This window comes from Musa acuminata, chromosome BXJ2-8 (genome assembly GCF_036884655.1).
Source record: "Musa acuminata AAA Group cultivar baxijiao chromosome BXJ2-8, Cavendish_Baxijiao_AAA, whole genome shotgun sequence".
NCBI classification, from domain to species: domain Eukaryota; kingdom Viridiplantae; phylum Streptophyta; class Magnoliopsida; order Zingiberales; family Musaceae; genus Musa; species Musa acuminata.
The window spans coordinates 47,335,001-47,361,921 of record NC_088345.1 but is presented as its reverse complement, the minus strand read 5'-3'; the positions used below and the strand labels follow the sequence as shown (position 1 = coordinate 47,361,921).

The 26,921-nt window shown below is 38.4% G+C and overlaps 3 protein-coding genes across 7 annotated transcripts in view; 1 reads left to right on the top strand and 2 right to left on the bottom strand.

Moving 5' to 3' along the window:
• Nucleotides 1–6,493: 6,493 nt before the first annotated feature.
• LOC135619798 (p-coumarate 3-hydroxylase-like) lies at nt 6,494–8,744 on the bottom strand. Its single transcript, XM_065122147.1, has 3 exons — nt 8,201–8,744; nt 7,419–7,813; nt 6,494–7,338 (listed from the first exon to the last, which is right to left on the bottom strand). Exons 1-3 carry the CDS (start codon nt 8,709–8,711, stop codon nt 6,694–6,696), a joined length of 1,551 nt encoding a protein of 516 aa, XP_064978219.1. The 5' UTR covers nt 8,712–8,744; the 3' UTR covers nt 6,494–6,693.
• A 7,679-nt stretch (nt 8,745–16,423) lies between these two features.
• LOC103995156 (uncharacterized) overlaps nt 16,424–26,921 on the bottom strand; it is a 13,838-nt gene continuing 3,340 nt past the window's right edge. For 2 of the 5 annotated variants that reach the window (XM_065122143.1, XM_065122145.1), the window contains exons 2-9: nt 23,790–23,974; nt 22,683–22,866; nt 21,388–21,567; nt 20,870–20,950; nt 20,608–20,771; nt 17,325–17,461; nt 16,978–17,093; nt 16,424–16,893 (exon numbers count right to left, since the gene is read on the bottom strand). In XM_065122143.1, coding sequence (XP_064978215.1) covers nt 16,645–16,893; nt 16,978–17,093; nt 17,325–17,461; nt 20,608–20,771; nt 20,870–20,950; nt 21,388–21,567; nt 22,683–22,866; nt 23,790–23,935 — 1,257 coding nt within the window. In that variant the 5' untranslated portion in view covers nt 23,936–23,974 and the 3' untranslated portion in view covers nt 16,424–16,644. Of the gene's footprint in view, nt 16,894–16,977; nt 17,094–17,324; nt 17,462–20,607; nt 20,772–20,869; nt 20,951–21,387; nt 21,568–22,682; nt 22,867–23,789; nt 24,113–26,921 lie in introns of all 5 variants that reach the window. The other 3 variants (XM_018829672.2, XM_065122144.1, XM_018829675.2) reach the window with 3 other exon arrangements.
• LOC135619797 (cytochrome f-like) overlaps nt 25,926–26,921 on the top strand; it is a 1,464-nt gene continuing 468 nt past the window's right edge. Inside the window, exon 1 of the mRNA XM_065122146.1 lies at nt 25,926–26,921. This exon is cut by the window's right edge and continues 468 nt beyond it. Within this exon, the coding sequence (XP_064978218.1) occupies nt 26,034–26,921 (888 nt within the window). The 5' untranslated portion in view covers nt 25,926–26,033.

Below are 26,921 nucleotides of genomic sequence, written 5' to 3'. Positions count from 1 at the left end.
TCTCTCTCTCTCTCTCTCTCTCTCTCTCTCTCTATATATATATATATATATAAATGCTGCATCTACGATCAATTAAATAGTCGACACACTTCGAGCTCAAGATTTTAATTACGTTAGAAATTAATATGCAAGTAGTTACTTTTGCTGCACTAAATTCTCGTTCAACGTTACTGATTTAGGCATCGAAAAGAATCGGACGTCGATATTTTACCATAAGCACCTTAGGAGCTTTAGAATATAAACAAGTCCACAGCTCTGTCTCGACACTTTAGATTGGATCAACATATTTATACAATACGAACATTTCTAATATGATCGAGTTTGGGGATTAAAAAATTTAAATAAATGATACTATGGCGGTTAATATTCTAAACAAGGAGAAGAATTACCTTTGGTTTCTTATTTATTATGTTGGAATTATCTTTAATTTAACTAAATAAGTTATATATATATATATATATGTGTGTATTCAGTTATCATTTCACAATCACATGGATTATGTAGGTAGAGGGTGGGTGGATGGCGAAAGCGAAGTTGGGGATACTTCCCTTTCGCTTACGTGACAATTTTCTCAACTTAACGACATGAAGGCCATCTGGAAAAATAAACAAAAGACATGAAAAGCATCATCAAAGACATCTGAACCTTCAATCAAATGTCACGAGAAAGAAGCTTCTTCGTCTTATGATCGATCTAGCTGAATTGTATCACCGTCTCCGACTTTCTCCGGACATTCACCTGAATTGTGTCAATATCTTTTTTATTTATGTTGTGTCAAGATCAACGTTTTCTTAAGATCAGTCAATCATTATTCATTGTGTCAAGATTAACGTTTTCTTATCGATACTTTTATATCGTTATTATATTTTAATAGGATATTAGTTAACCATCACATGATATCTAAAAAGAGGAGAACAAGATTTAAAGCAAACAATCGAAAGTTTTCTCCTGACACTTTTATGACTAGAAAGATAATTACAGATTTTCTTATTATTCTTTTTTACTACAAGGACAATTACAAATTTCCTTTTTGCCCTTTATAATTAAAAAGACATATGACTATAAGGACAATCACAAACTTTTTTCTTATCCTTTTTGGTCGGAAAGTTAATTATATGCTTCCTTTTAACCTTTTATGACCAATATTATAAAAGGAGATAAACTTATCTTCTTCGAGGAACTCATGTTCATACTCACATACTTCGAATTATTAACCTGGGCATTGGAGTGACTAGTTCGGAAAACCTCTCTCGACCTCAGTCTTAGTGTAGATGGCACCTAAGGAGTTTAGTGCTTCTACATCGAAGACACCTCGAACTATCCTATGCATACAGAACTAGACCATATCAAGCTGACCAAAACATCAACAATATTTTCTCTCATCATTTTGGCACTAGAAAGAGGGTCTGATGTCACAGGAATGTCCGCCTATCAACACTCAACGAACGCTCGAATGAGAAGGTCTTGCTCCCAATCCATAATACTTTCACTCAGGGGGTAGCAACTACCCTTTTCGCATATGGATATATCCACTTCGGCACAAAAACTGATATGATATTGGTGTCTATTCAATGACTTGAGCCTTTCACCCCCAAAGGTGACCCCAAGCCACCTACTCATCCCTGCTAAGGTGTTTCTAAACCTCACCTAGCAAGTGTAGACACTAATGAGCATGATACAATATATTACTCTACTCTTGCCCTAACTAGCCCAATAGGCGATACCACGGTTAGCAACTCAACAACCATCGGCACTAGTGCTTATTGGCCCCCCCCCCCGACACACTACCAACATCTCAAGAGAAATCGATGCTTGTCGAACCGCCAATTGAGGGGACACCTCGCTCTCCACCTGAATTCCAGACCTAGTTGACAGATTTGATAGATAAATTTCCTAAAGATCCAATTATAACAAATGGACCTGTAGTGTTTCTTTCTCCTATTGCCTAAGTCTGAGAAGTATTTACCTTGATAGCCTCAGGCACACATTCCTAAGGAAGTGAAGCTTCAACTCCCTTGTGAGTTGAGTAAAAAAAAAAATGATAGAGAGTGACTTCAGATGGGTAGGCGTGCCATTCTCGTATTGGGTCTCTTAATATGATTAGGAAGTGTAACACATCAGGGCATCTAAAATGTCATACAATGATTGTTTGGTGTGGAAAGTAGCAATATGCTCCAATAGGTCAATGTTATTGTCAAAGGACACCTCAGCCACCATTGAGACATTTTGATTTTTGAGAAACATAGTAAATGAGTCATTCTCGAGCTTGAGTTTGGGATACCTCGTCGTGAAATGGGCTAAGATGATTTGGTACCCAAACTAGTACGAGATGATCATTGTTCTCTCTAGACCTCTTCTAAACCCAACAGATGCCTTGTAATCGTGATTGCTTCTTAGTACTTTGGTATCATGTGTCGCTTTGCTTCCAATGCTTCCCTTAGATCCCGAGCCTGCTCATTGGCCACCGTGACCTGCTCAACAAGCTCTAAGTTGTGTGTCCTCATCGAATCTAGCTCCCGAGTGAGATATAACAACTCGTCCTCTATGGCATGATTATTGCTCCAGACTTCTTTTAGCTTCTTGGCGAAGTCAGTGAGGTGTAACTCGGCTTCATCAAGTTGTCACTCTAGCTTGGCCCCCCGAACCTCTACCTCGGTAATAGCAGAAGGAGCTCCTCCCTCCTTCAGCCTCTTGATCTCTTTCTAAAGATCATTAATTATGATAGAGCTAATGTCTTATTTATATGATTGATAAGGGTTGTTACACAGTGGTGGTGCTACAAATCAAAGATGAACAGATGAGCAATGTGAATTTGAAGGGGCTAGCGATAACCTAACTTACCAGCACTTTGTTGTAGAAGTAGGTGTCGATTAAAATCTCTGAAGGGGAATGGTAGATCTACTTTACAACCTCTCAAACATAAGGACTCGGGACAATACTACTATAAGGCCATGCCATCACCCCACATCTTTTGCCCCTCCTGCAAACTCTCCCATCTCGATTGCAATGGTGTACCTAGGGTTGGATCTAGCAAATTAGCTATTTGTAAAGCCATGAAGAGTAGGGGCTTCCTCTTGCATAACTTGACATTGACCTCAACCTATCCTATCCTTTCTCAGAAGAAGATTGGTAGCTTTGGGGACCCTTTGACACTGTAGAGGTAGAAGTCTCCTTCTTAAGAACTAGTTCCTTAAGTTCCCCACCCCTTAAAGGGCGAGGCACTTTCATCACAATGACTTTTTGCTTCTTTCTCGGCTTATCGATGCTAACATGATGGTTAGACCGAGTCAACTACGAAGCCTCGAGTGACAACTAGTAGATAGTAACTAGAGTTGAAAAGGCTATTGTTGTGCTTGAAGAGAAGCTAGACACCTTCCTCTTCAAGCAATGCAGATTTATGTATCTAGAGGATAAAAAATATATAGAGAATCAAAAAGATGGATAAGGTGAAGTGATGGGAGGTTCGGGTCATACCCCGAGGAATCGAGTTGAGACCTATATTGATCAGCTAGTTCTCATCAATCTTTTGAATGGCCTTAGAAGAAGAGAATATATCCTTCGGTAGAAGAACTTGACTTGTCTCCTTATCCGACAAGAAGAGGGGTGTTATCTATGTAGTGTGCCAACCAGGCGAAATCAAAACCCAATGTTAACCCGAACCTATGAGAAAAAAATACTCCTTCCAACTATTATGATTGAAAGGAGCTTCACTAACTTTGAAGTCCTCCGAGTGACTAAGTAGTAACCACTTTTCCCCTTACATAGTAAAAAACAAGTCACAAAAATTTTATAGGTTGGAGTAATGTTGGCATGTCAACATTCTTCAATAAACACTATTAGATAGCACTATGAGTTGAGCATCATATGAAAGAATAATATCTTTTATCATTGTAAGTAAGACATTATCATCAAATCAAGGGGGAGATGAATTCCCATCTCGAGGGTGTCACAGGACAAGCAAATAGATATGTTAAAGCAGAATAATTCTTTTCCCTCTTTGTGTATCAAAATGGGTTTCTCGTCAAAATACCAACTTGATATCAAAATATAAATATCAACCAAAATAGCATAAATAGTAGAGTAATAAATCAATCACACAGTGAGACCAAATTTTTAATATGAAAAACCCAATGCGGGAAAAATCATGAGATCGTAGTCCACCTCAAACTTTCACTATTAATAGTAATGATAATAGGTTTACAATAAATCTTCTCTAGAATAACCAAAGGATCACAATAACATCAAGAACATAGATCTTGGCTCAAGAATAGTATATCATCATCACATAGGATGAATCTCATCAAAAGAGAATTCTAGGTCTCATAAAGTAGATATAGCAAGAAAGTACCTTAGAGAGAGTAAACTATAGATCAACATCATTAGGATTATAGAGCTTGCTACAAGGATTCTCCATATAAAATTTGGGCTAAAACTGACAAAGTTTAACCCATGATCGTTAAGCAGAAAACTCAAAATCGTATTTTTCTTTCTCCTCTCTCTCTCTCTATCTTTCCTCTCGCTGTGCGCTGCCATCGTTTTCTGCACGCACGTAGCCCTCTCTCCTTTTTCTCTCTCTATTCTTCTCTCTCTGCGTCGCCATCGCTTACTGCGCGCGCTCGCTGCTGTCCCTCCTGCATGAACGCACATCGCTCAAAACCCTTTTCTTATGCTTTTAATTGTTGATTTGGGCTTATAATCCAAATTGTCCAAGCCCACATATGGGCTAGATCCAACTATTCTTCCCCTCCAGCTCATATGGTGGGTTGTACTAAGCCCGCTTTTCGTCTATATGCTTCAAGCTTCTCCTTAGGCAAAGACTTTATCAACATATCTGATCTTGTAATTCTTTTAACTCAAGCACATCACAAATCCAATAATATATCACATCAATATGCTTGGATCTAGAATGATATGTTGAATTCTTGGAGAGGTGAATAACGTTCTGACTATCACAGTAAATAGTATATGCTTCCTGTTTCAAGCCCAATTCTTGCAAAAACTTTTTCATCTATAAAGTTTCCTTACAAGCTTCAGTAATTACTATATATTCTGCTTCTGTGGTTGATGGAGCAACATAATTTTATAACTTTGATTGCCAAGAGACTGCTCCCCCTACAAATGTCATCAAGAACACCGAAGTGGACTTCCTAGAATTAGTATCACATACCACGTCTATATCTGTGTACCCTTCTAACACAAGTTCATCACTGTCAAAACATAAACACAACTTGAAAGTACCTCTTAAATATCTTAATATCCATTTTACTATTGCCCAATGTTCCTTTCTATGATTAGAGAGAAATCGGCTGATAACTCCAACTGCATGAGCTATATCTAGCCTAGTACAAACCATAGCATACATCAAATTGCCTATTACAGATGAGTAAGGCACTCTGGACATTTCTTCTTTTTTCTTTCTCACTTGTAGGACATTGTTTCGAACTAAGCTTGAAATGACCTACAAATGGAGAACAAACTGTTTTGGCTTTACTTATGTTGAATCTTTCAAGAACCTTTTCAAATATAAGTCTCCTAAGATAGCCAAATATTTTTTTTCTTCCTATTACGAAAAATCTTCATGCCAAGTATTTATTTCACCGATCCTAAGTCTTTCATGGCAAAAGACTTACTTAGCTCTCTTTTAAGCTTTTCAATTTTACCGGCATCATGACCAACAATCAACATATCATCAACATATAATAGTAGAATAATAAAATTATTATTTGAAAATTTCTTCATAAACACACAATGATCAGATGTTGTTCTATTATACCCTTGGCTCATCATAAATGAATAAAACTTCTTGTACCGTCTAGGTGTCTGTTTGAGTCCATATAAGCTTTGCTTAAGCTTACACACAATATTTTCTTTTTCCCTTGACTTTGAAACCTTTTGGTTGCTTCATGTAAATTTCTTCTTCTAAGTCACCACGAAGAAAAGTTGTTTTCACATCAAATTGCTCAACTTCTAAATTCAAACGGGCAACCAAACCAAGAATAACTCGGATATAGGACATTTTCACCCTTGGTTGTGTAACTGTTCGAAGCTTATAAAGTCTGTTTGTAATTTGCATCATCTATGAAGTGTTTTCGAAAATGTTTATTTGTGGATCTCGAGTGAGACGCTTTCTCTAACTCGTTTTCTCTTTTATAGATCCTAGGGGACCATGAAAGATTTCGAAAAGGTTGACCTTTGTGGATGGACACGCAAGGGTGCGGAAAAAAGAATCTCTATCAAGCACCCTTCGAATTCATATGATCATCCATACATGGAAAAGAGAATGAATATGTCTTCCTCTTATCAATATCACTATCAAGCACCCTTCGAGGAGGATTGATCTTTCTCTATATCTTCTCTACTCAGCAAGAAGACCTAAAAGGACTCAGCATCACAATACAATGCCAATTGTGAAATAGTTTCAGCATCACAATACAATGCCAATTGTGAAATAGTTTCAGCAGCTCCCTCCATTTTTGGTGCTTGAACAAATACCTCATCAAATTTGAGCACTCATTGTGCTACATTTATCACATACATAACACATTCCCAGCATAAAGTACATTAAAGATCACGATCAACTAATACAAGGATAAATAAATAGTCTGCCACCGAGGCCGGCGATGAGAACTCAAACAATCTACGTAATCGCTTCTCTCCCAAACCAACACAGCCTTACCGAAGCAAAGGAAGGGTTCATATCTCTGAAGGAACGCGTCGGTACAGGTGGGACGGCAACCTCGGCGTGGCCACAGCCCGCAAGGGAGTCTGCATGAAGGTGACCATCCCCGGAGTCTCCGTCATGTCGACGTCCTCCGGCTTGACACCGTCCGGCAGAGTCCAGCTGAAGTGGTGCAGCAGGTGGCCGAGCATGGAGGTGACCAGGTTGATGCCCAGCTGCGCCCCGGGGCAGACCCGGCGGCCGGTGCCGAACGGCAGCACCCGGAAGTCGTGTCCCTTGATGTCGATGTCCTCTTCCAGGAACCGCTCGGGCCGGTACTCGAGCGGGTTTTTCCACGTCTTGGGGTCACGGGCGATGGCCCAGACGTTGACGATCACGTTGGAGCCCTTGGGAATGTCGTAGCCGCCGATCTTGACGTTGGCGTTGGCCTTGTGTGGAAGCATGAGCGGGGTCGGGGGGTGCAGCCGGAGCGACTCCTTGACGACGCATTGCAGGTAGCGGAGGCTGGCGAAGTCCGTCTCGTTCATGATCCGCTCCTGCCCGATGACGCGGTCCAGTTCGTCCTGGATCTTCCGCTGCACCCTCGGGTTCCTCACGATCTCAGACATCGCCCATTCCACTGATATCACCGTCGTGTCCATCCCCGCCGTGATCATGTCCTGTTACAGTGCAGCAGCAGCTAACAACGGCGGTTCCTTGAGACGAGGAAGCACCAGAGTGGGAGAGGAGAGCAACGCACCCAAAGGAGGCCGATGATGGTGTCCTCGCTGAGGTCGTACTGGTCCTTGAGCGTCAGCAGCGCGTCGACGAAGTGATCCTTGGCGCCGCCCTTGTACCGAGCTTGCGTGTGCTCCTCCATGATGATCTTGGTGAGGCGATCCCGGCGAGCGCTGTGCTTGTCGTAGGCCTCGACGTCGAGCGGGCACAGCCACTGCAACCACGAGACGTACTCGGCGAGGGAGAGCGAGGCACCAAACTTATGGCCGTTAGAGACGATGGCCTTGAACTCCACACCTTGTTCGTCGGTAGAACCGTCCAGCTTCACGAATCGCTTCCCGAACGCGAGCCTCGTGATGTTGTTGAACGCCACCGCCGAGAGATGGTCCTTCAGCACCAAGCTCTTCCCTATCTTCTCTGCGAGAGACAACATAACCTAAATTGAATCAGAAAAATTAAACGAATGATCATCTTCTTCCTCCTCTCTTATCTGAGATCCGATAGCAGCCCTCCAAATCACATAATCTCCATCACAAAGTCATCTATATGATCTCATGGGGAACAGCTCAAAGACCAGATCTAAGCCTAAAACAACGTGTCGAAAAGAGGAACAGGGGAAGTTCTTGTAGTCTTTAGCAGGTCAACGACCAATTAAATTCTTCCTCCCCTGTGGTGAGATCCAGAGCAAGAATGGTGAAGATCTTGGATCCGGTTCTCTGATTCGATGAATCGCTCGTATAGATGAGAGATCAGAGGACGAGGAGGATGGGGGAGGGGGGAGGGGGGAGGGAAGATTGTTATTACCAGGGTGGGAGCAGGCATGGAAGATGGACTCGACCATCGCGGTAACCTCGTCCTCGCGGATGGGGCGGAGCGCCTCGAGGCGCTTGGGGGAGAAGAGCTCGAGGTTGCAGACCTTGCGGACCTTGACGTAGTGGGGGCCGTAGTCGGCCCAGATGAGGTCCTGGCCATCGCGGCTGAAGCGGGCGGCGGAGCGGGAGCGGGGGCGGTCCGCCAGCTGCTGGTCCTTCTCCTTGAGCACCTCGCGCGCCAGCTCGGAGCTGGACACCACCACGTTGAGGGTAGTGCCGAACCACACCGACATGATCGGGCCGTACGTCTGCGCCCACTCCGCGAAGCACCGGAAGCGGACCGGCTTGATGTCGTAGAGGTTGCCGACGACGGGCCAGCGGCGGGGGCCGGGGGGCAGCCGGACGCGGAACCGGATGTAGAGGGCGAGGAGGACCGCGAGGGCAGCGAGGGCGGGGGGGAGGAGGGAGGGATCCATGGGCAGTAGCGGCAGCAGATCCGCCATGGGGGAGGAGACCTGTGGGCTGTGAGTAATAGTCACCGACAGCCCCACGGCTCCTTCTAATTGATATAGATGGGGCCATGAGGGAGTAGGTAAGGTGGTGGGGTCATCAGACCAGACGTGTGTGATGAGGATCTGATGGCTCGCGGTTGGTGTGATGAGTGGTGTCTGATGTGTGCAGGTCTCATCTCGTCGTTCTCTTTTCTTCTTCCTCCATTTCGTGGTCTGTGAGTGGTGTGAGTAGGTGACGAAAGAGAGGTTTGGGTTGAGGAAGAAGCCATTGGAGGAGTGAGAAGAAGGTCGGTAAATGTTACTTATGAGGGGGAGAGAGAGAGCGAGAGAGAGGGAGAGAGAGACAGGGTTGCGTGCGTTGGGGTGATGATAGGTGGATGTCAAGGAAACAATGGGCGAGTTGGTGAAGAATCTTTGACTTGAGGCCAACAGATTAGTTTTGGTGACGACTATGCGATATCAGAATTATTTAGGTTGAGAGTTCCAAACTATATTGAATATAATTCTATGTTTGAAATATTATTTAATTAATTATTTAATTAATTGTTTTTAATTAATTTTGATAAGAATTACAAATAATTATATCTCCTATTTTGTATTTTGTATGAAGTAAAAACAAATATCTCTATTAATATAAAAGATACCCATTCAATGGTTAAAAGAGAGTCTTAATTCTGTGGTAAAAATGAGTTCATGTTCTGATAAGTTTATAATGAAGAGATATTTATAATTATCGATTTAATAAAAAGAGTATTTTTTTTATCATCTAAATATAATATGTTAGGTAGGCTCCTTATCAACCTTAGAGGAGATTAATATGGTATATCTAGTAAGTATTTATTGAATTTGATAGGGACAATTTTACTCCGATCATCTCGATAAAATATTTCTTGAATTTGATATATATTGAATTATATCTAGTAAGAACACTTAGCAGAACTTCAAATTATCATTCCCAACATAGCACTGTAGTACATCCCCATATGCCTTACATCAATGATCGATAATAATCATCGTATCTTATCAAATCATCATATCTTATCAAAATCAAAGAACGATTAGGAGATTCACCTAATCTTTTCTCAAGCCAATCAGTAAAACAATTTAGGATTGTTTTTTTCCTAAAAACAATTTAGGACAGTAAAACAATCAGTAAGCCAATCTTTTCTCAAGCCTTACATCAATGATCGATAAAACTATTGTTTTTTTTCCTTCGCTAACTTAAGCATCGAAGGAGCCGTGTCGGGCAACCCTAAGCGTTGACCTGTCACATAGGATTGTTGGTAGTCAAGAGGCGGCCTCGCTGTCAAGACACAACCACAAGATAATCCTTTGCCCGGGGACACCCGAACGACCCAACCAAGGGAGGTACCTTACAATTAGGAAGATCCCAGACCACCTACTCGATCATCCTAAATAAGGTCTTCACAAATATAACGACTTCCGACTAGGTCGCTTATGTGATCTCACCTCATCAAGTCTCCAACGTCAATTAGGAAATTGTACTTGAATGAACCTACACCTTCGGTAATGAACCAATCATGCTAACTCACCGGTTGACGATACTCATGATACTATCAGGACTCAAGTTTTGATTGATCGAAAATAATGATCATATCAAGTTTAATATTTTAAAAAAATTATTAACTAATTTAATGAGTAATTTTTCTATAAAAAAGATTTGTCGTTAAATCTAGTCTTGATCATTTATTTTGTTTTTAGAACGTGCCATGTTGATGCTTTTTTTCTGTTTTATTTATTATTTATTTTGGTTGGTACGTGGCATTTTGGTGATCATGTTATATGAGCTGGACGTCAATGGCTTTGGTTTCTGTGAACTTTCTTTAAAGAGAAATTAAAAACACTCGAATGATCCTCAAATTTTGATGTCCAATTAAAACTTGAATAATCAAAATTATAAGAATAATTAAAATTATTTCTTATACTTCTGCTGTTAAATTTTGTAATACAACTTGTGTTTGAGACACAATTTGTGTGTGTGCAGTGCATGCGTGCGCGCGCAAATAAAATGCATGTGTATTGGCACGGGGAAGGTGTATTGGCACAGGGAAAGTGTGTGTGTTATGAGAATAAGTTATTGACATTTTCCTTAGCCCAAACCCGTGTACATAAAGGTTATTCAATGGACCTTTAAGGTAAAAACGATGTGCTCTAGAGTACCACCTATATGAAATTGAAATTAAGAAAGATTTTTTTTTTTTTACTCTATCCAATGTCCAAGTTAGTAATATGAGGTAGGTGCATATGGACACAAGTGGTAAAAAATATTTTTTTTCATTGTACTAAAAATGAACCTTTATATTCGATTGTAAACTTCTATAAAATATTTTACGAGAAGGTAGCCCTTAACCGCTTTCAATAACCTTTTCTTGGCCTTTTCTCTATATGGCCAACAATAGGGGAAACAACCTATAACTGTTTATCTTGGACCCTTGTCCACATGAGCAGATCGGTGAGAGTAATCTTTATCTATTTCTTTCAGCCTATATGTCATGTGGAGATCACATGTCGAATGATGATTAGTCGACAATATTTTTTCTATCATTTGTCCCCTCATGAAGGTATGCTCTGAGGGTTCTTCCAGAGAGATCCTAAAGTGTAGTTATCAGCTTATCTGACACATGTACCATGTAGAGGTGGGTTGGGAGGAGTATTCCATATGCCTATTTGAGGTCATCAATCTCATTTAGAATTTGATAATTAAAGAAATTTAAAAACAAGGGATGTAAGGTTTCTCGACTTACGCACCACGATAGTGAAGGGGGTCAAGTTTCTTGACCTCCACACTTCGACAGCAAGAGGGGTTGGGTTTCCTAAGCTCCACACCTCAACAACTAAGGGGGCGAGTTTCCCAACCTTTGCACCTCAAAAGCAAGGATGATTGGATTTTTTTATCATCACACCTAAAAAATAAGGGAGGTCAAATTTTCGACCTCCGTGCCTTGGCAGCAAGGGGGGTTGGGCGCCCGACCTCCATGCCTTGACAATAATGGGGGGTTAGGGTGCCTGGCCTTTGTAGCTTAATAGTAAGGTGGGGTTAAGTTTCTCAGCCTCTACGAGGGTGGGTGTTTAATCTCCACTACTTAGTAATAAGGGGGCTTAGGGCACCCGTCCTGTATAGCTTGGCAGTAAGGTGAGGTTAGGTTTCATGACCTTTGCACCTCAACAACAATGGAAGGGAGGGTCAAGCTTTTCTGATCTATGTCTTTAGAATCGCCAACCTCTATATATCGAGCAAATGCCAATGGGGATCAGGATCACCCAACCTCTCCCACATTAGGTGAAAACTGACGGGTGTCAAGGAGCTCGACCTCCATGAGTTGTGCAAGCGTTGATGAGGGTCGATTTTTCTCGATTCATGTAGCTCAGACATATTTCATCATGTGCTTCTAATCGTGAAAATTTTCTTCTTACATTGGTTGAGTTTTTCTAACTCACATACTTTATAACATATTTTATCTTATGCCTCTTACCGTTTGAGTTTTTCTTACACAAGTAGAGTTTCTCGACTTATGCTTTAAACACATTTTACTTTATGTCTCGTAACATGATTAGTTTTTTTATATGCTTTTTAAGGTAGTCTCCACATATTAATATTTTTATGCTTTTCAAGGTGTCCCTTTATTAATTAGTATCTCTTTGGATTATACTCGAGAGAACACTTTGTTAGGATCGAGTCAGACACTAAAAGGGAGAGGGGGGGGTGGGGGGGGGGGGGGGGGGTGAATTAGTTGAGCGGATAAAATCATCGGTTTAAGAAATTTTTACGATGAAAAATCATTTCGGAGAGATGTTAACTTGAAAGCGTATTCGTAAGGTAATGAAAGTAATAATTCAATTTGCAGTAAAGGTAAATTATAAAACAGAAATGCAAACCATTTTATAGTGGTTCGATCGTCGTGACCTACATCTACTATACCGATTCCTCTTCCGTCGAGGCCATCGGCATCCACTAATGATCTTCCTTCAATGGACGAAGATCAACTACTCTTACAACTTGATTCTTTTTTTGACAGGTTCAAGAGAGAACCTTTATAACCCCCTTCACTCATCTCTTAAATAAGACTAACACTTAGAGCTTGAGAGGAGTTCTTATAATATTATAATAGTATTTTTTTTACTTTTTTTCTCTTAATTCTTGTATTAATTAATCGGGGATGAGAGGGGTATTTATAAGCCTAAAGTGAATTCAAACTTGGAGCCTAAAAGTGTCTCATCCTGGGTTTCCCGGGTCCTAGCGGTACCAGTACTTGTGTTGGGCGGTACCATCGCTTGTAGCATTGACACTGGGCAGTACCACCGCCCAATCTAACGGTACCACCACTTGGCAATCTCTCGGAGATTGAGTCTGGGTGGTACTACCGCCCAAACTAGTGGTACCATCGTCTGACATAGTCTCGGAGACTGTGCCACGACGATTCCACTTGTTGGGTCACTATTTTGGTCTTTCACTTGGCCCAACACAGCCTAAACTTGGGCCCAATTGGCTCCTACTTGAGTTGGCCCAATTTCAACCCAATTATGTGCTAACTATGAATTTTAAGGTATACACTAAGCTAAATAAGTCCGGTAAGTCTAGGTTTCTTCCGGCGATCTTCTAACGAACTTTCGGCGAACTTCCGACGATCTCTCGACAATATTCCAACGGACTCCTGACAAGCTCCTAGACTTCACGATGATTTTCTTGATGAGTTCTGATAAGCTTCTTTGGTAAGCTCTTGGACTTCTTGGTCAATTCTGGTAGAACTTTCAACGAATGTTTGGACTTCCGACGAACTCTCGAACTCCTAACAAAATCTCGTTCTTAACTCTGTGACTTTATTTTTCTTTATGCCTTAATCGCTATCGTAGTTAATCCTACACACTTAAAACCTACTTCGATCTAGATAATTATTATAAGGTCAATCGAATGTTATCTGGCATGTCATTGGTTCATTGACGCCTCATCCAATTCTTTAGTGTATCACCCTATTTTATGATCTATTGTCCAATCAGCCAGTTGACCTCCGCAACTCCGATTTTCTTGGCGTAATTTTTGCTCTTTTTGGCCCGATGCCCGAATACATGACCCAAAGGCTTCTTCTGATACGTCGACCAATCCTTCAGCTTAACGTCCAATCTTCGGACATGTTTCTCTCCGGCCCAACATGATTCTTCCTGCTTTTAATTGTTTTTCCTTGATCAAAGCTTCATGTGTCACTCAAAACGTAGATCAAATCATCAATAATATTAATTAATTTTATCATCAAAATCTAAGATTTAACACACTTATCTTTAATATGGGAGGAGAGAGATTGATCGGTTCTCATAAATCTCCTTTAATTACAAGGGCGATGCTCATTCTCTCGTTTGAGCTACTATGGTCTTTCTTAGGAGCTTTCTCTTCTTAGTCTCGTCCTTAGCTCTTTTTTTAAGGGCATGATAATTCCTCGGTGTCTCAGCCTTCAAGCATGTCGGCTCTCAACACTTTGGGCTTTCAAAGACCTTAAACCTTAAAAACTTCTTCTGTCTCAATAATTTGGAATGTTTCTACTTTCTCCACGATCTCCTCCTAACACCTTGGCTATGAAATGGCTAAGGAGGTTGGCGCTCCATCCTGGGAGAGTTGATCCTAGTGAATTCAAAGATTCTTTGAGATTTAGAGTTTATGAAAAGTATATATGATCAGAAATCAATAATGAGCACATAACCCATAGATCGCTTATGGATTATGTACTCTATCCCAATCGAGTTCGAGTTGCAATGGTGATACCTTGTTTTTCTCTTCATGTAGTGATTTTGTCTTACCTATAACGGTGGACAATAATGCCCTCATAGATGGCACCCAACTCGTGATAGTATTTGATAGTGTTCATCAAAGAGTGTTGCCTCCTACCTCCTTGGTATTATCTAACCCGTAAACTCTTTCTACCTACTTTTAACTATATAAGGCAAAAAATAGCTACTATTTGGTTGCTTAAGCGAGCTTTAAGATTAGTGGTGCCCTTTACAACAATAAGAGTTAGAATGAGCACTTCTTCCTTATAAGTATAGGTTGGGATTAAGGGTGACAATTAGTCCGCCTGCTCCATAGATAACACACTTCTCTTCCTGTTAGACGAGAAGACTAATCAAGTTCTTTGGTTGAAAGATATACTCTCTTCTTCCAAAGTTGTTAGGAAGATGGACAAGGATTGATTGATTAATACGAGTCTTAACTCGACTCCTCAAGTGTCGACCTACGAATGAATCGAGGAGTCGAAGAAGCCATCAGACCCATGTTAACTTGACATAGTTCAGACTCATGTGCACAGAGTTGCCCAAGGTGTCTTCGAGATAAAAACGTCAAGACGAAAACTAAGGTCAAGAGAGGTTTTTTGATTTGATCCCTTCGACGCTTAAGTTAGTAAACCAAGATAAATGTATGTTGATGTGAGCGATGAAAAGTATACATGACGATTGTATTAAAAATGAGCTTTTATACATGATCATAAAGGAGTAAAATATTTTATGAAATAATATATAGGGAGGTAATACTTAATTACTTTTAACGATCTCCTCTTAACCTTTTTTTTTTTTTTTTTACATAGTTGAAATGGGAGAGATAGTAGATCTTTATCTCAAAGTCTAGACATCATCACATGAGGATCACTTATCAAAGGAATCGATCGATATTATTTTTACTATGTATGTACAGAAAGAAAATATATATTAAAAATTCATATATTGTTTTGTGAAGAGGTTAAAAAATTATCATATTTCAATAAAGGGTTAATCAAAGTCGCGTGGTGAAAAAAACAAAATCATGTAACGGATAGTCAGCATTCTAATGAGTTATTTAGGAGAGATAGAGAGATGAAGCGTTAATTAACATTGTTTGGTGCAACAAATAGGAAGTCACAAGAAAATTTAGAGAGAGAGAGAGAGAGTGTGTGGTGGGACCTTTCTGGTACAACTAATCATGTAGTGAAAGAGGTTCAAATATATATTATTTGCCAAAGCAATCAATGGAGATGGCGTCGGGTCGACATTTCTGGTACAACTAACCCACCCAATTATAATTAAAATATGCGTTCGCATGTCCTGCGGCTCCCTTCCTCGCATTAAATGAAGCACGTGCATGGATGTCGTAGTAGTACCATATAAAGCACATCTGACAGAGCCATTTTGAAGTCTAATCATTTATATCAAAGTCGTAAAATTTTAACTATTTAGGATTGTCGTATAGATCCTTTCCCGTTATCGAGCTTTCTTAGGTCTCATTTTACCTCCTTCAATTCCTGTAATAAATCAATATACCTGTTTTGTTAATGATAAAAAAAATATTTATCTCCAATAATAACTCCATACGTAGCATCCAAATTAACAAAGTAATCAAATCACCCAACATGCCATATTGCTTGAAACCCAAACAAAAAATATTCTTCTAATAATTTCTGTATACGGAATAAAAAGTCAATTATTATAAACAAACATAATCATGATTTATGAGATCTATCCCTTCCTTATTATCTATTTTATTTTCAAAGTCGTAACTTAAACGTCGAATCGAATGTATCGAGTCAGAAATCCTATACACCTCAAATGAGACCAAAGGCTCATAGTGCAAGTTAGATCAAGATCAAATTAGGCTAGTTAGTACGCCACCAATGTCATCCCATACCAGGTTAAGCATCTAAATTGTAAAATAAGGAGAAGAAAAAGAAGACAAACATTTCCATAATTTCATTGAAGTTCAAGTTTGGCATCCAAGTTCACTGATCACATTGTGGAACATTTATTTCATGTACATTAAACAAGTTGACAATTTCTTCCATTTAGGTATAAGCAGATCGATTATCTCAACTGAACCCCTATATTAGGGGAGGTAACCAATGGTTGATAACATAACATAGCAAATGGGTGCTCTTACTGCCATCTTACATTAGATCTTGGAGGCATCTGCAGTGACTCTGCTCAATGCAGTGGCAGATTTTGATCCGGACCGACGTCCCAAATGCTTGCAGATGAAGTCCCCAGCAGCCATGAGCTTGCCCAAATCCACATTGGTTTTGATGCCGAGGCCATTAAGCATGTATACTACGTCTTCGGTAGCCACGTTCCCTGAAGCTCCCTTGGCGTAGGGGCATCCACCCAGGCCAGCCACAGATGAGTCGACTACACTGATCCCCATCTGTTCGTAGGAATGAAATCAGATGAAGATCAAACAGACGTTTGGATTTAGATCCATGCTTGACACAGATCGGAGTTTGCTTACTTGTAGAGCGACCAAAATGTTTGAGAGCGCTTGGCCATAAGTATCATGAAAATGGACTGCAAGCTTGTCTTCTGGAATGAGAGACATTACAGTTTTGAGCATCGGAATCACAGTCCCTATTAGGAAGAAAAAAAAATTAATGTCAGAGTGGCATCCAGCAGCAAAGTACCACTTTGTTGTAATCTTAGAGCAGGTATCATAACATGTTTAATTGTTCCTGTTGATGAAATACTATGTTGACAACACGGTTCTGTAAAAGCCAAAATGGACAGTAGTAGTTGTTAATTCTTGGGCAGCATATACTATAAATACAGATACCGTATGTGGTAGAAATGGACGAATCCTACCTGGAGTACCGACTCCGATGGTATCACCAAGTGAGATTTCAGAACAGCCCATGTCATAAAGCTTTTTAGCCACATATGCCACCTTTTCTGGAGGCACTGTTCCTTCTACAGGACACCCCATGGCACAAGACACATACCTACCAATTAATATTGCTAACATCAGATCAGACGTGTTATACCAAATAACAATGCTGCAAATGCCAACAAAGGATCTAAATTTATTGTCCATGATTTCAAAAATCAAAACATTGATTAATAAGATTTTATGCATTACAACATTACATATGCCACCAAAAAAGGATCTAAATTGTAGGTGCATATATTTAACGAATAAGATGTTTTAGCACAATGATAAGAATCTGCATAGTGAAGTTCGAAGTTAGCATCAGTCATCCAGGATTATAGGCATTATTGGCAACCCTTAACTTTAATATACTCTCCAAAGCAACTAACCCTGCCCTAGGCCCAACTAATTGCAATCAGCTACATGGATCCTTCCTGTCATTTTGTCTATTTGGGCAATGTCCTTCAGTTTCCATATGTTCTCATTGAGAGGACTAGTTTCATCCAAGAACAAAATAATGCTTATCATTTTGGGCTAGCCACTATATCCAACAAGAGAATTTTCACAAGAAATTTTTTTATTAGTTAAAAGCTGTTGTGTGAAGCAGGTTCACTAATCCAGAAATAAACTGACAACACATACTAGAGTGAAATAAAAGAAAATCAAACTCTAAAATTAACAATCTATAGTCTATCATGAACTAGCATAACTTTAATCTGAATAAGTTGTAGGTTTGAGAAATAGATAACCGCTGCTTTAGCTTACAAATAATCAAATATCATTAATAATACAACCAAGGTTCGTTGTACCGTACTGTACCAGCGTTTCAACCTGAGCTTAGTACGATACGGTACCGGTGTACCGGGTGGTACATCAGGACGTACCGAGCGGTACACCCTAGTGTACCGAGTAATTTTATACGTTTTTCATACTGTAGCAGTGCTACAGTATAATACTGTAGTACGTACTGTAGCAATATAGTGGTACCGGGCAGTCCGCGTACCGGTAATCTGTCGGACCAGTATGTACCGCCCGATACGAGCGGTACATTTCGGTATGGTAGACCTTGAATACAACTGATGCAACAAGGAATATGGTCCAGAGCACCTCATGTTATAGTGTCAGAAATACTAATATTACCAAATTCCATGTCTACTAGAGTTCCTGGCCTCTTTGCGTCTCTAAACTCTGCAGCATGCTCTGCACATTCACAGGGTTCACAGAATTGTAACTCCCTTGGTCATTATGTTATCTTACAAGTGTATGGTTATTATACAATTTATATTCATTTCTTATTGGATATAGGATTTTAGTGTCATGCCTATATGTCCATGACACGTCATAACTCCTCACCCATTAGAATAGTAAGGGTAAAAGGAAGTGTCATCAAGTGAACCAAGTACGTCCATAAATTTGATGACAATCTTGTGGTCTCTAACTTTTGCTGAGACTTAAAAATGTTAGCAAATTCATGCAAAATCTTGGAGTAAATTTTAATTGGAGCTATACACAAAGAACACACAACACTCGAAAGATCTCTATTGCCAAAACTTTTGAGGAAATTATGAAAAACCTGCAAGCAAGCTATTGACACTCGAAAGATCTCTTTTGCCATAACTTTTGAGGAAATTATGAAAAACCTGCAAGCAAGCTATTGACAGCCAATTACTCAACCAAGATTCCCAATTGAGTGGGTTTTTCTCCAAAGTATGTGCAAGACCAGATTATGAAGATTCCAGATTGCTCTTGGATGCCAAAAAAAAACAAGAGACTATTATTTGGGAACTGAGCAAAGAAAAGTTAATTTGATAGTTTTTCTCCTTTCTTATGTTTTCTCTACAAGAGAAAGATCAAAGGTTCTTCACTTGACATGTCAAGGTGAGTTTGAATGCCTGTGGCTTATTTACCTCCTTCCTTTCCAATTCAGGAATAATGAGAAAATGGCTTCCAAACTTATTAAGGTCTTCCAAAATGAAAAATATTATCTTTGCTAGGGATAGCAAACAAAAGAGAAGTAGATGTGAAAAGAATAATGAAATTAGATGAGAAGAGAGCATAAAACCAGGAAAACAATTTCTTCTCATGAACAAATATACAGGCCATTAAATTGTAAGTGCATATTTTATGTTTTAGACAATTTCCTTCCCTCAGAATTCTTTATTTAAAAAAAAAAACCCTCCTTTCATTAAACTTATTTTGCATCCCACTATTCAATTCAAGTGACTTTTAATGGGATACCACCAATTAGAGGAGAAGTTCCAAAATTTATGCCAATTTTAATATTTTTGCTGACAAAAGTTTATCTCTTATGCAAGGCAAGAAATAGATCACAAACATTACTTTTAATATTGGGAAGCCAAACAAAGAAATTTTGCCTACCATTTATAGCTAAAATCTGCTGCTATAATGAGTCAATTAAGCCTTAACTAATGCTGAAATAAACTTAAATGACTGATTTCCATCAACTCAATGAAACTTAACCATACTGCAATTTCAGGCCTTCAGCTGAACCTATTTGAAGCTTGAATTTGATGCATTTGAACTCAGGCCTCTTTATTATGCTCACTGTTGGTTCACGTAAGAAATATCTTTGACTGGTGCTGCATCATTATTTTTTAACTTCTCTTTCTTCCTCTGATCCTCTTTCTCTCACCTCCTACCACAGCCTGTCCTATGAACCTCCTCTATTACACATCAAATAGGGAGGTTAGACTAACTGAAGATTCCACCGGCTGTTGGGGAACTGAGTCTTGGATGGATGCCCCATATTGTGCAATATATTGGGGCATCTAAGAGAAAAGTACAGGACTTTTGATTCCCATAACCCTACTCAACATTGTAGATTGCTTATTCTGTTGCCTCTCTTTTATTCTTCTAGGTTAACTTTTTAGCCCTGCTAATAAAAAAGGGCCTCTCATTGCTCAAATCCTCTCTCCTTTCATGACTTGATCTCTTTCCCACACTGTCCCTACAATTTCTTTGTTCCATCTATTATATTTCATAACTTGAGATGATTTTACAATATCAATTGTGCTGTCACTGAAATAGAGGTCGTTTGAAGCTAAAACCCATTTGACTAAGCATAATAAATATGTAAAAAAATAACATTCTAGAAAGGTAATTCAAGTGAATACTACAGAACCTTTGTATAATAAACTGAAAGCTATCACTCTTAAAACTATGAAAATATGCTACTATAAGTTAGTAGGAGCATCATACCCACGAACAGGTATTGCGAGTCCTTTTGCAGCAACAACAACTTCATGATAACGAGTAAGGCTCTCTTCAATGGTGCAATTGATGTTCGACTTAGAAAAGGACTCAGAAGCTGATGCAAATATGACAACTTCCTTGGCGCCAGATGCAATAGCTGCTTCAAAACCCTGCATATTTCATATGTAATTATCAAATATTGCCTCTTGCTTTGATGAATACATGCTACTTCAGATTGTCAAAATAAGACTTGATCTATGAAACTTACTTTGAGATTTGGAGTTAAGACAGGAAACTTGACACCATGCACAACATGAATGGCTTGCATGACATCCTTTGCATCTGCTAGCTATAATAAAATATAAAATCAATTAAATAATATTACAAGGATTACATCTATAAACTGGCTCTGGATAGATGCACAAATTTCATATTCATCACAACACTTTGAGCTTTACAATATTATAGTTGAGAATTACATATACAATTAAAATGATTATTCTCCTTTACAGATCTCACTAAAGCTAAATGTATTGAACAGTGCAGCATTGTTCATTATGAATTATAGGACATGATTTATTGCATTCTTTCTTCTGGTTGTGAAAGAGTATGCAGCTTTATAATATGCCAACGAACTGTACATGAAAGAACATATAGGTACCATTGTGGAATCTTCAATTATGTTCTTAAGTTCTTGAAAGATTATTGGGAGAACAACCAAACTAAAAGACCAAATTTCTATGCTAATATGGACTATTTAATGATGAGAGAATAAATCCATATTACCTGTGGTACCCATTTTGGAGAGACAAAACTTGTGGCCTCGATAACAGATAATCCAGAGGAAACCAACTTCTGTATCAATTGAACCTTTATAGCTGCAGGTATAGTGAGCTTTTCATTTTGTAAACCATCTCTAGGTCCAACTTCTACTATCTTCACAAATTTTGGCATAAATCCAAAGAACTGGAAACAACATGTTAAATAATTCAAAATTATTTGGTTCACCTAATTGGACAAGCATAGCAATCAAGCATCAGCATGAAACTAATAAATCAGAATTTCATATCTAGTTAGTGAAATGGCCAATACTCATCAAAACTAAAAAGAAAAAAATCATAAAAAATACCAAATAAGTTGCAAAATGTAATTTAGCTTATGAATCATATTGCTGTTCTGACCAGGATGTACTTGTCTGATAGATTTTGTAACTGGATCAGCACTTAAATCATGACCATAAATGGCCAAAGTGACTCAAGCCCAAGCAATTTGATTTCTAGTTTATTACAAAGTTCAGTTAATTTTTGAAGATTGTCAAACCTAACAGAAATTGTTGATCCTTCATATTAGCAGTCTTGAGCGTTTCTCAATTTCATCCAAGCCACTAAGTGCATCAAAAAAGGATACAAAAGGCATATTTGATGTAATGTAGGTTCTCATCAAATATATAATTTTCATGGTTATTCCTAGTTAGGCTGGGCAATATAAGATCTCGTATCACTCAACAACAAGGTTGTTCTCCATCACGGTTAAATCTTCTTTTTAGTTGATATTAGCATTTCAATTTTAGTGTGTTAAATCCAAACTTTTAGTAGGCAAGATTAAGCAAACAGTAAAACACAGTAGAAGTGTGTAAATTTGGTCTTAGAAACTAACACAATGTCATACAATTTAGAGGCTTAGTTTAGCTTAAAACCTGTCACAATGAATTTAATAAATAGACAAAGTGAATCTTCCTCTCTTCCCTTTAAGTTTTAACTGCATGTTCTTTAACGTTTATGAAAGACCTAAATATCCAACAGGCACTACCGTTTTACATCGCAGATTCATTGCATAATAGGACAAACCCCACCTTTTAATTTTTCAACAGAGGAGTAGAAAGTCACTTCAATAGAAAAATATGTATTCAGGTAGTACGTAAGAACCTAAAGAACCTTATAATGTGTGGTGCACCACACGGTTCATATGGATATATTCTATAAAATTGTCCAACACTACTGCCAACCAAGACATGGAGCAAAACACTAAAAACCATCAAGCTTTTTGATGTTGGAATGGAGTAAAACTATCAATTTAAGCACCTTGCTTGCAACACCTCCTATTTCCATGTCATTGCAAGAGGACTTATATTGAGGATCATGTAGATGCTGTGAATCACAAACACTGGTGAGTATAAACTGGCTCTTATCAGTGTGTAGCGTATTCCAGATTAACAGATCTCTGGAAAATATATCCCTTGGCTGTCTTCTCCAACCATATTCTTCACTGAAAGGAGAAAAGATATATGAATAATTTTAGTAATCAATCAGAGAGAACAATAATGGAGTAATGACTTTATCAAAAAAATATATGAATGATTTTAGAAATCAATCAAGAGACAACTATAAAGACATAACTTTTGTCACATTAATATATAATTTCTAAAATCCATGATTCTTTTCTAAATCCTACCAAAAGTTATCTCTAGAAACCATATCATAACTTTATTAAAATCATATGCAACCCTCTTGGTGCATCTACATTACATAAATTATCCATGAATAAAACAAGTGCCACAAATAGCAACTACCAAACTATAATTCAACTGAATGAGATAATAACACATAATACAAGCTTGTTGATTGTGGTTGACCTGAGCCTAACAATACAAGGTATGGTCAAGCTAGACAAGCACATATCAGCATTAAGCCCACATTGAACATTATAATATACTTCATATCCAATTATGACTCATGCACCAAAAACCATATCTTAGTGGGTTAAGGAGAAAAGAAATGAAAAGAGATAAAAACAAAATGGTACTGAAAAGGAAGGATACGTTACTGATTGAACTGATATATACCAATGGGAATTTATAGGTCTGATCAAGGATTGGTGCTGGACCATATAGGTTGTACCAGTTAGTATTTATTCTTTTATTATTTTTTCAATGATACCAAGAGGTGAAAAATCAGTATACCACCTAGTGTATTGGCACTATGCCGGTCCAAATGTGTGAAAACTAGTATTTGACCAAGGTTTAAAACCTTGCTACAAAGTATAAGTAAAAGAAAATAAATTAAGGGAGAAAGAAGATTTTAACTTAAAGCAATGCCATAAACAAAAATCTTTACAAAACATAAGCAGGATGATGAACATTCACTTTACTAGGATTGTTAATTACAAACTTTGGCTCGAGTAACACATACGTGCAGCTGTTCAATGAACTGCACATTCTTCCTTTGGTTAAGCAATTGCTCGTCTCCATTTCATCAACCCTGTGCCTGCAAGCACTGGAACTGCAATGTTGAATCCTACCCATAACACTCAATTTTGGTATGTTGTCAAAACCCATCACTGTTCTATGCTTGACATTTTTGAAGTGGATGGAAAACTGGCAATGGGAGCAAATGTCAATGAGAAGAAACTAGTCCAGCGCCCAAACTTAAAGAAAATGTTCTGTATCAGCATTATATCAAAAGCAGTGCACGGCAATCTGATGCACTTCAGAGAAAAGTAGCATACTTAGTACCTGTATCATTGTAAACAGATCAAATTAGAAGTAACAAAATATGCAGTAAAAATCTATAGCAATCCATCAAGTACTACCCTGTAACACTGAACTAAATACAAAATATTTGGGAATATCAATGTTATGCAAGTGTAAAGCATTTAAAAGTTATGTTGGTACTATCAGTACAGTTGTCCAAAACAGAAAAAACTAACTTTGTAAGCCATCCACATTATCATACTAAAGAAGACTAATATTGCTTCAATATTTACATTTCATAGTATGTAATAATTCATTATTTTATGAGTCAACAGGTTGCATCATGTATCTCATCTTAATTGTTAGCTGAAGATAGCACCAGCTGGGGATACAATGAGAGGTTATTGTTCAAGGATGTTTGGACATGTTCAGAGAAGACCATTAAGTCCATGACAGGAAAAATAAGTCGATCCAAATCCCAATTGCTAAGAAAGGAAGTAGAAGATCACAGTTCAAAGATAGTGAGAGAAGATATGATGGACTTGGAATTTGAGGACATCAATCTAGTATAGATAAGTGGCACAGAGAAGATCAGCATAACCAACTGCAACTAGTTATCACCACAGATTGTTTTAGTTCATGAGAAGATTTTCACAGCCGCTCTAACAATCAATTGTCAAATTCATCTTTCTGGATGACTTGTGGTGTCAACAGATGCAAATCTTATCTCCAAATGATTTATGGGAGATTTTTTTCAAGGAATTAATATCTATAGACAAATTAACCTATTATATGTCCAAGGTCCAATATTGAAATCATTCCAATATTGAAATCATGTCGAAAGTTTCGTAAGGGGACTGGAGCAAGCTACCATGAGACAAAAGATCTTCTTTCTAAAGAGATTCGATTCGGAACTATTATATGTCCAACGGGTCATATAATATTGAATTGTTATTCTACCAGAACAACTCGTGCTTCAAAGAAATATCAGATCAGATAGAGTCAACGAATGAAGCAGGTTCATTAACAATTCAATTCACAGAAAAAAAAAATGAAAAAAAAGAAAGCATCGGCCTCACCTCCCATATCTCGCATCTATAGTATTTTTGCCCTGGTGGGTCTCTTTCTCATTTAATAAATGTCTGGAACCTTGGGTTACTAATTGGTGGAATACCAGGCAATCCGAAAATTTTTTGAATCATATTCAAGAGAAAAACGTTCTGGAAAGATTCATAGAATTAGAAGAACTATTCCTATTGGACGAAATGATAAAGGAGTACCCGGAAACGCATATACAAAAACTTCATATAGAAATACACAAGGAAACAATACAATTAGTCAAAGCACACAATGAATATGATCTCCATATCATTTTGCATTTCTCGACAAATATAATATGTTTCGCTATTCTAAGTGGTTATTTTATTCTGAGTAATGAAGAACTCGTCATTCTTAATTCTTGGGTTCAGGAATTCCTCTATAACTTAAGTGACACAATAAAAGCTTTTTCTATTCTTTTAGTTACTGATTTATGGATCGGATTTCACTCGACCCATGGTTGGGAACTAATGATTGGTTCGGTCTACAACGATTTTGGATTGGATCATAACGATCAAATTATATCTGGTCTTGTTTCCACTTTTCCAGTTATTCTAGATACAATTGTGAAATATTGGATCTTCCTTTTCTTAAATCGTGTATCTCCTTCGCTTGTAGTAATTTATCATTCAATGAATGAATAAAGAACTCATTTGATCTTATTATATCAATCAAATCAGAATCTTTCTTCGTGTATAAAGAAAGTATTTTCAATTTTACTTAATTCTTTATACTTTTATCTGTTCAAGGTATTCGTCCTATATTCCAATACAATTATTCCAGTACAATGACAGACTCGTGTATAGGGAACTATACTAGCTACCTATCTAATTTATTGTAGAAATTCGGGGATCAATGATTGGACATGCAAAATAAAAATACTTTTTCTTGGGTAAAGGAAGAGATGACTCGATCCATTTCTGTATCGATCATGATATATATAATAACTCGGGCATCTATTTCAAATGCATATCCCATTTTTGCGCAGCAGGGTTATGAAAACCCGCGAGAAGCAACGGGACGAATTGTATGTGCCAATTGCCATTTAGCTAATAAACTCGTGGATATTGAAGTTCCGCAAGCTGTGCTTCCTGATACTGTATTTGAAGCAGTTGTTCGAATCCCTTATGATAAGCAACTGAAACAAGTTCTTGCTAATGGTAAAAAGGGGACTTTGAATATGGGGGTTGTTCTCATTTTACCCGACGGATTCGAATTAGCCCCCCTTGATCGTATTTCTCCTGAGTTGAAAGAAAAGATAGGAAATCTGTCTTTTCAGAGTTATCGTCCCAATAAAAGAAATATTATTGTGATAGGTCCTGTTCCCGGTCAGAAATATAGTGAAATCGTCTTTCCCATTCTTTCCCCCGACCCTGCTACGAAGAAAGACGTTCACTTCTTAAAATATCCCATATACGTAGGTGGGAACAGAGGAAGGGGTCAGATTTATCCTGATGGTAGCAAAAGTAACAATACAGTCTATAATGCTACATCAGCAGGTATAGTAAGCAGAATAGTACGTAAAGAAAAAGGGGGATATGAAATAACCATAGTTGATGCATCGGATGGACATCAAGTGGTTGATATTATACCTCCAGGACCAGAACTTCTTGTTTCAGAGGGTGAATCCATCAAGCTTGATCAACCATTAACAAGCAATCCCAATGTGGGAGGCTTTGGTCAGGGAGATGCAGAAATAGTGCTTCAAGACCCATTACGGGTCCAAGGTCTTTTGTTCTTCTTGGCATCTGTT

Excerpts from the sequence above, each read along its gene's own strand:
- LOC135619798 (XM_065122147.1), bottom strand. The coding sequence starts at position 8,711 with ATGGCGGATCTGCTGCCGCTACTGCCCATGGATCCCTCCCTCCTCCCC. Across the intron at positions 7,814-8,200 it reads CCATGCCTGCTCCCACCCTG|AGAAGATAGGGAAGAGCTTG; the intron begins GTAATAACAATC and ends TGTCTCTCGCAG. Across the intron at positions 7,339-7,418 it reads CCATCATCGGCCTCCTTTGG|GACATGATCACGGCGGGGAT; the intron begins GTGCGTTGCTCT and ends GCACTGTAACAG.